Genomic DNA, 8,790 nt, shown 5'->3' with positions numbered 1-8,790 from the left:
GGGGGGGGGGGGGGGGGGGGGGTGCAGAGGCTGCAGGGTGAGGAGGAGCAGGGCAGGCAAGCAAGGGCATAGAGGCTGCAGGGGCTGCGGGGCGAGTGGGGAGCAGGGAAGCACTTAGCAACCCCCAACCAAGATCAGAGCGGGAGGGAGGAGGGGGAATGCGGGGTGCTTAGAGGAGGGGGCAGAGTTGGGGCAGGGACTTTGGGGAAGTGGTTGGAATGAGGGCGGAGATGGGGTGGGGTTGGGGCGGGGCCGGGGGCAGGGAAGGGGCGGAGTTGGGGCAGGGCCGGGGGCAGGACCGGGGCCCCGTGGAGTGTCCTCTTTTTTAAATGTTTGAATATGGTAACCCTAGTTGAGGTCAATCACCAATTCTGGTACCACATTGTTGACTGCCCTTGTTGCAGTCTCTCTAAGGGTTCCAGCTTTCTCCGAACTGGTCCCCTTCAATTTGCCTCCCATTAGACCTGTCCATAAATTAACCTAAATTGAGTCTATCAGCCCTTAAACTCCAGGTTTGCAGTTGTCTTTTGTCTCCTTTGTCCAGTTTCTTAGAGGCAGCCTGGTGTGAGACTGTTGCCCCTCCGCTATCTCAGACCTTTCTGCCTCCCTTTTCCTCTGTGTTCTTCCTCTTTTATAGCTGGGCTTGTTTTCTTTATTGGCCCACTTGTGGGTTCATGCCTTGGCAACTGCGCAGGGGTATGGACAGCCTGATTGCCTGTAAACAGGGAAGTCTCTTCTCCCATCTGCCTATGCATGGTATGGGGTTTGTAAACTACAAATGGGCATTCTGAAATGAAGACAGACATATGGCCAGATCCTCAGCTGGTTTAAGCTCCATTGATTTTGAAAACAAAGTGATTTATGCCAGCTTAATATGTGGCTCGGTGTTTAGTGAAATGGGGTTGCAAATTATTCATATTAAAATTGCACTGTATCTCACCCTGTTGCAGTCCAAATGCATAACTTGTCTGTTTGTCCAGTTTTCAGACTTGCATGTCTGAGAGACAAGGGGTGGGTGAGGTAATATCTTTTATTAGACCAACTTTATTAAATTGGTCCAATAAAAGATATTGCCTCACCTACCTGGTCTCTCTAATATCCTTGGACCAACACAGCTCCAACACCACTGCATGTCTGAGACAGACTTGGCTATGCCATGAACTATAATCTTCCCTGTCATTGTGCTTGGTAAACTGTCCCCTCCTATAGGTGTAGTTCCCAGTTTGGGACCAGCAGTAGGGCTTTTTCTCTTTTGGTGGGGGCCACCTGGCTGCAGTGTCTGAATTTTGGGAACAGGGTGCAAGGAGGTGTCATAAGTAAAAATGCCTTAAGTGTGAGATTCTCTGTGGGAATCAGGAGTTGTGGTTATAAGTTTCAAGATAGGGAAAGATAGGTTAAAGCTTCCACAATGTCTAAACTTCCACTGTGACTAAGCTAAGCTAGAGAAAGAGAAAAATAAGCTAGAGCAGTGGTTCTCAACCAGGGGTATGTTTACCCCATGGCTACTTAGAGGTCTTTCAGGGGGTACTCAACTCATCTAGATCAGTGTTTCTCAACCTGGGGCTTGCAGCCCCAAGGGTGGTCATGGGATAGGTTTAGGAAGGTAACAAATGCAGGGCCGGCATGAGGAGGTGACAAGCAGGGCAACTGCCCAGGGCCCCACGCCATAGGGACCCCCTGCGAAGCTAAGTTACATGCTTCAGCCCCAGGTGGTAGGGCTTCAGCTTCACTGCCTGGCGGCAGGGCTTGGGCTCCAGTCCTGGGGCGGCAGGCCTTATGCTTCAGGCTCACATTTTAGTATGATACTTAAGTACAATATTTATATTCCAATTGATTTATTTTATAATTATATGGTAAAACTGAAAAAGTAGGCAATTTTTCAGGAATAGCGAGCTACGTAGCTTTTGGGGCCTCACATTCTATCCAAGTTCTAGCAATGAGATTGGAGGTGGCTAAGGAAAAACTTGCCACCAGACCAGTTTACACCCTCTGGAATTTGTTGAACAAATTCCCCCTGTTCCAGAAGCATGTGTGTGCGTGGCGGACTGGGAAAGAGAGGGTGGTGCCTGTGACACTAAGCACCCCTGTGTTCACACCCTACACACTATCGTAATAATCTTTGTACAAAATATGCCTTGAAGGGTATAATTTGAAAACACAGGGCAATAACATCATGGAAAAATATATGTAGCAACATTTATATGTATAGTTATGAAATCCCCCTGTACATAGGTGCCAACTTCCCCAGTTCCTGGGGGGTGCTCAACTCCAGTTCCCGCTCCCACCCCTGCTCTTCCCCCAAGTCCCCCCCACTTCTTCCTGCCCCCACTCCTCCCTCTTCTCTCCCCTCCTCCCCCACCTCCTGAATGCCCCTGAATAGCTGATTGTGGCAGGCAGGAGGCATTGGGAGGGAGGTGGAGGAGCTGATCTGCGGGGCTGCCAGTGGGTGCTGAGCACCCACTTTTTTTTTACGTGGGTGCTCTGGGGCTGAAGCACCCACGGAGTCGGCACCTATGCCCCTATATGTGGTTATTAGAACATGTTCAAAACCACACAGCCCTGCCTAGGCAGAAGTTGTTAAATAGGTCTATCCTAAACAAAGGAATGTGTGTCTACTTCAATTTACATATAAGTAATAAACAGGGTCCTCCAGAAAACATGGGGAGGAGATGGCAGGAGACAAAGCAAATTTGCATTTCAGCAAAGACAGGTGAAGAGAGAGCATAGAGCCTCCTTCACCACCAGTCTGCCTGTCACCTTCTTTACCACTTGAATAAACTTTACTTTGATGGGTAACCTTCAAAAGAATCCACTTCAAAGGTTCAGTGGACTATAAAAGAGAGGGGCAGAGAATCTCAAGTTATGTCTCTTACCTTTGGGGTACTACTAGAGATCCTGACCCAGGAAAGGGATAGTCACCATCTTGCTGGAAGACTGTAGGTGAGAAAAGCTATCTTAAACAAACCCTGATCCAAAACCTGCTAGATTGTTTATTTGACTTTTAGATGCATATTTTCACTTTTATTTGCTGGTAACCATTTCTAACTTTATCTCTTATACTTGAATTCACTTAAAATCCTATCTTCTTTTTTAATAAACATGTTTCATATTTTTTAATATAAACCAATCCAGTGCTGTGTTTAAACTGAACTGTTCGGTAATTCCAGTTAAAGTGGCAGACTGTTGACTATCAACTCTTTACAGGAGCAACAGTTCTTAATACCTAAACTGTCCAAGAGAGTAGTATACGGTGCAGAAGACACGTTTTTGGGTAAATTGAGGACTGAGTGTGTGTTGGGGTCACCCTGCAAGTAGTAACCAAGGCTGCTAGAAGCCAGAGTATGACTGGTTTGTTGCTGACAGGCTGCTGGACCGGAGCTGTAGCTATGCTCAGACACTCAAGGTGTGACCTGCATGCTGGCAGGCAGTTTGTGAGCAGCCCAGGTTGGGAGCTACAAGAGCAAAGCATTGTGAGGCACCCAAGATTTCAGGGCAGGTGGTGATGCAACTCTTCTTTGGTCTGGATTGCACCCCAGAATGTGACTGAGCCTCCTTCCTGGGAGCCCTGAAAATTGAAGATACTATTCTGGAGACTTGTCTACTTAACTAGCTTCATCAAACAAGGCCCTGCTGTAATGTGAGAACGTACAATTAGACTCTTTTTGCATAGTGTTTCCTTATTAAGAATGGTCATTTCTTTTCTTTTTGAACTAACATGCCATGTCCTCACTAGTCACAAATCTGTCAGCAAATATCCTGAGCAGTTAACTGTGAATTGCTGAGTAAGTTATTTGTACAGCTGAGTAGATCTTTCAGCCTGTTACCATTTTGCAGCTCATTATTTAATACTTGCACTGTATGTGGGTTGATGTGTGAGAGTCTCATTTGAGTTCCAGTTTATCCAAGTCACTTATTCATACTTCCTCCCACCTTGCCCTTGCAGTAGTCTGTGTCTGTCGTTCCAGTATTTTCATCACCCCTCCCTTTAGAGCCAGGGGTGTACAAAACCAAAACATGTCAAATTTTAAATATGCAGCAAGCCTAGACAAGGGAGCAGAGTGGGCTCCAGCTGAAGCTGGAAATCCAAGCATTAAGGTTGTGCATGATGCCACTGAGAGACATAGGGCAGTAGTGAGTTGCCTGAGAGAGAATTTCTGAAAACTATCATAGAACTGCACAAAACCTAAAGCCAAGGCAATCAAAAGAGAAGAGCGAATATTTAATGGAATGAAATGGCTTTATATTGATTTAAATAGCACTGTCACTCTAGAGCCACTGATCAGTGTGTATTTTGTAAAAAATTAGAACACAGGATGCAAACAGAGTTACTGAAGTACTTCATGGAAAAGCAGGACACCTTGTGCAAAGAACTGGAGGTAATTTTTTTTTTTTTTTTTTTTTTTTTTTAGATTTAATAAAACAACCCCCAACTTGAGTAAATGGTGTACCCACAGCAAAGATCCTTCAGTACTGAGCTGCATCATTAGCTATATTTATTATTTGTATTGAAGTAATGCCTGACGGGGGTTCTGTATTCCCAGGCACTGTACATTTACAGTAATGGAAAGATGCTCTGGGGACCATAGAGCTAGCAATATATTCCAGCAGCCTGATATCATACCAGCTTAAAAACCGTGCTAGTAATTTTCTGATGTCATGTGGGGAATTTTGGGAGTAACTATGAGACTCTCCATAGTTGCAAAAGAGATACTGTTGCTTGCCTAAAAGGGGGACTAACTTGAACTGATGGGTTTTAGCACCTTGTTCTAGATCATCGTAAATTGTAGTCAACAGGGGCCTTGGGCTTTAACTCTCAGAATTCAGACATTTTCACAGAACGTATCTTCAATACACACTTTTGCTATGCTGAGCCATGTGAAAGTCCCTTGTCTATGTATTATTGCTTTCTTTCCTCCCCAGAGCAGATGAGTTAATTTTTAAGAAACTTTGCCTATTTGTGTATTCCAGTTGGATGTTCTTTCCAAATTCTAACATTTAAATACTTGTATTAAGAAGAGAGATTAAAATATTGCTAAATTAAGTCTTTTCCAGTCTGAATATGAGGCTGTATAACAATTGAAGTATAATATACCTTTCAAAAGATTAGATTAAATTGATTCTATACATTTTTCTCATTGAGATTTTAGCAGTAAAATATAATTCAATACTATAATGACTTGAAAATTACTTACAAATATAATTTAAGTTTTTACATTTATACCCAGTTCTCTCAAGGATTTTTTTTTATTGCCAGCTCAAAATTGATGTTTTGTAGTAAAAAATTGTAATTTTTAATTCCACTTCAGGAACCCCTATGAACATTGAATATTATCTATCTCCATATCAAGTTCTGGAAGAAGAGCTGAATCCTGGTAAAAATGGATAAACAGTAAAAATTAAAATAGTGTTAGCTTATTTTTTTGAACTGGAATTTAGTTTTTACAATTGTAGTCTGAAAAGAATCCAGTGTACTTAAAGGGTGAACTCACATGGTGCAGTAACTATCTTTCTACAATACGAGTTTCCTTTCGAGCAGAAGATCGCTAAATGGAATTGGAAACAATTTAAGGTTTCACTACATCCAAGTTCATATGCAAGATGGTTCCTTGTAAGTGGAACAACTAGAATGACATTTCTGTATCCTTTGGTTCTTCATGATTGGCACTAAGGTGGGAACAAATTAATTTGTAAACTGCTTGTTTAGCAGAGTCCAGAAAGATGCATGCAATTTGTGGCAAACAAAGCCCTGTGATGCACTTATTTAGTGCAGGGACATGATTGTTCAGGAAACTGGAGACTTTGCCACTTCTAGGTTGCTGGTACTAATTAAGACCTGCATGGTAGCAACCAAAAGTCATTCAGTGACCTGTATGAAATGAACTGGTGATCCTTTGGTTCTTAATGAAGACATGCTCATGTCACAAAAGAGCGTCAGCTATAATGGTCAAACTGGCATCATTGGCAATCTGGGTTAAGGCAATCTTTGGCTAGGTGATGGAGATCTTGCATTGTAGCTGTCTAGGTTGTGCCTGCACTATAGATGACTGGAAGACATCAGGCCTTCTAGTCTGGCACCTTTCACCAGCAGTATGTTCATCTATATTTTCATAAGGGAAAAAAATGCACTGACTCATACCTGTCTTCTTTCTTCCCTCAGGCTCCCAAGTATGTGGAACAAAAGTATTTGTAACGGTTGGAAGTTCAAACACAACACACAAACTTCCCATTTCTCCATTAATTGTGGATTCTCAGGCAGGAGATGGGTGAGATTCAAAGGCACTATTGACATTTCTGAACATATAAATGGATTTTCAAATCAAATGACATTGACATCATTTGTATTGATCCTATAACAGAGATGCAAACCCACTGCTAGACAAGAGCAACACTACTGTATTGATGGCATTATCCCTCTTGGGAATACTCTGCATAATCAGATGACTGTTTTCCCAAAAGAGTTTAAAATTATATCCAAGTTCATATTAACTGTATGAATTCCATGGGATCATAAATCTTAAGATCAGAAAGGACCAATGAGATGATTGTCTGACCTCCTGTACAACATAGATCATAGAACTTCATCCAGTAATTCCTGCATCAAGCTCCTAACTTTAAATATCAATTAAGTGTATTGTAATTAAATTGTGTAACATTTTAAACTGTTTGCATGACCACTCCTAGGACAGCATCATTTAATCTGACTGTCTGAACAGGTAATACAAGGGGTAGGCTTGAGGGGAAACTCCCCTCTTACCCCCACTGAAAATGAACCACACTGCACTGATTTATAGCTAGAATCCTGCCTGTTTTTGTGGCCCACCTTCCTTCTCTATCAGTCTTCATATAGACTTTGCTTTATGACATCTAGTCTATACTTGCATTTTCCAGAGGGAGATTTTTCTTGAGGTGGGAAGAGAATCATCTATACCATATGTGTGTCTTCATTTTACCCTGGGCACTAAGAATCCTTGTCACACCAGTGTCTTCTTTAACAAGCTTGCCTTTCTACCCGTTTTTCCTCAGCAACCCTGCTTTTTTACCACTTACTGATGAACTCAGCATGGATTTGTCAGCTTGCTTTTTCTTGACGTTTCATCAGCCTTTTCCTATGTCCTCATCCAGTATTCAAGAGATACAGAAGCTTACAGGCATGTTTAATTATCTGTTAGATTAAATATTTTTGAGTATTCTACATAGCTTGTTTCCTTTTTACCTCCCTCATGCTAATTTTGCAGGAGATGTGTCCAGATTTTCTACCTTCTCTGTGAAAGAAAATCCTCTGATTAGTATTCCTATCAGCTCAGATGTGATTAGCACATTATTAATGTGCTATCATGTAAATGTGACCTGACATTGGAAAATAATATGCAGAGGACCAAGAATAGAAATGACGATATAAGGAGAAAGGATAGCCTTGTGAGTAAGGCACTGGACTGGGACATCAGGATTTAATATGAAGCTATGATAGACTTCCTGTGTGATCCTGGTCAAGTTTCTGTGTATCAATTCCCAATCTGTAAAATTGGGGTAAACACTTCCCTATCTTCTTTATGATGACTGTTTGTTTGTAAAAATGGAATGAACATTTTCCATGTCTCATGAATAACTACAAATCAATCCAGAAATACTAATCTAAAAATTACCTGGCTTTAGGAATTTCAATTGATGGACTGAAGTTAGCTTCTCTTCATGCACTGATTGTTCAATTTACCTTTAATGATGAGTACAAGGAAGATTTGGCCGTGAATAATTCTTGTTTCTTTGTGGTATGTATGTTCTGACTTTTGATACATGCAAGTCATTTTGTTCTTATTCTTTGTCTGCATTTATGTGGTTAAGTAAACACTTTTTGTATGTCAGTAAGCAATGCCAATAGTCAGGAATCCTGACATAATTGAATGCCCATCAGGGACTATATTATTCCAATTTTTTTTAACTCTGTCAACCCCCTTACTTTTAAATAATTTAAGGCAATTTGACACCTTTATAAAGGTGATAAAGGAGACATTATTTTGTGTGTAGTAACTGGAGTCATGTCAATTGTATGTGGTGATCGTGTGTTTAAAGCATTTAGCCTAAGTAAATTTGTCTACCACTTTCCCTCTAATTCCTTCAAAAGCAGAATTTGTTAGTGACTAGTCTCAAATCTGAGATTCTCCAGTATATCCAAGATGCTTCCCAGGTAGATTTTCAGTTTTAAAATCTTTAGCATAGATCATGTCACTCCATTTTAAATCTGATTAAAAATGGAATTTCCTACTGCATAACAGTAAGAGTAGTGAATTTACTATTTGTTATAGTCTTTATTACAATGAGTGGCAGAAAGAATGTAAAAAATTAGTCACTCCTTTAGTTAATCAGATTATACATAAATTTAACTGATTTCTTTTTGAAATGTTTTTTGTGTTTTTTGTTTTGTGGTACATAGTGGTTAAAAACAATAGTTTCATAGTTAGTATTATGATCGCTCCTAGACTGAGGCTATTTTGCATATTTAGAAATTACTTGAAAATAACCTTAAATATAAATTTTAAAGACTGCCGAGATTTAGTACTGGTGTAAGATGTTGGCAGGACAGCCCTGGTGGGTGAAAGCCACTGTTTATCTACAAAGCAGTGGCAGGGCAAATTTCCCACATCATCTGCTTTGCTAGCATTCCTTAATTCTGAAAGGGGGAGGGGGGCAGTTGGAGAAGAGGGCACTTCCTCTACAGATAACAGGGATAACTACATGGCCTATGTAGTTCTTGGTCTCTGCAGTGTGGCTGTTTTGCAGGGCAATGGTGGGTGA

At 41.2% G+C, this 8,790-nt stretch overlaps 1 protein-coding gene across 3 annotated transcripts in view; it reads left to right on the top strand.

Annotated features, from left to right (window-relative positions):
• LOC113407036 (mediator of RNA polymerase II transcription subunit 1-like) overlaps positions 1-8,790 on the top strand; it is a 28,437-nt gene that overhangs the window by 12,463 nt on the left and 7,184 nt on the right. The window contains exons 7-10 of one of the 3 annotated variants that reach the window (XM_029912076.1): positions 4,306-4,376; positions 5,307-5,372; positions 6,158-6,263; positions 7,654-7,735. Coding sequence is in view for 1 of the 3 variants with exons in the window: in XM_029912074.1 (XP_029767934.1) it covers positions 6,168-6,263 (96 nt within the window). In the remaining 2 variants the exon portion in view is untranslated. Of the gene's footprint in view, positions 1-4,305; positions 4,377-5,306; positions 5,373-6,157; positions 6,264-7,023; positions 7,094-7,653; positions 7,736-8,790 lie in introns of those variants that run through there. The other 2 variants (XM_029912075.1, XM_029912074.1) reach the window with 2 other exon arrangements.

Source organism: Terrapene carolina, unplaced genomic scaffold, assembly GCF_002925995.2.
Source record: "Terrapene carolina triunguis isolate 2854851 unplaced genomic scaffold, T_m_triunguis-2.0 Scaffold182, whole genome shotgun sequence".
Taxonomy (NCBI): domain Eukaryota; kingdom Metazoa; phylum Chordata; order Testudines; family Emydidae; genus Terrapene; species Terrapene triunguis.
This window is presented reverse-complemented; position numbering and strand designations above follow the sequence as displayed.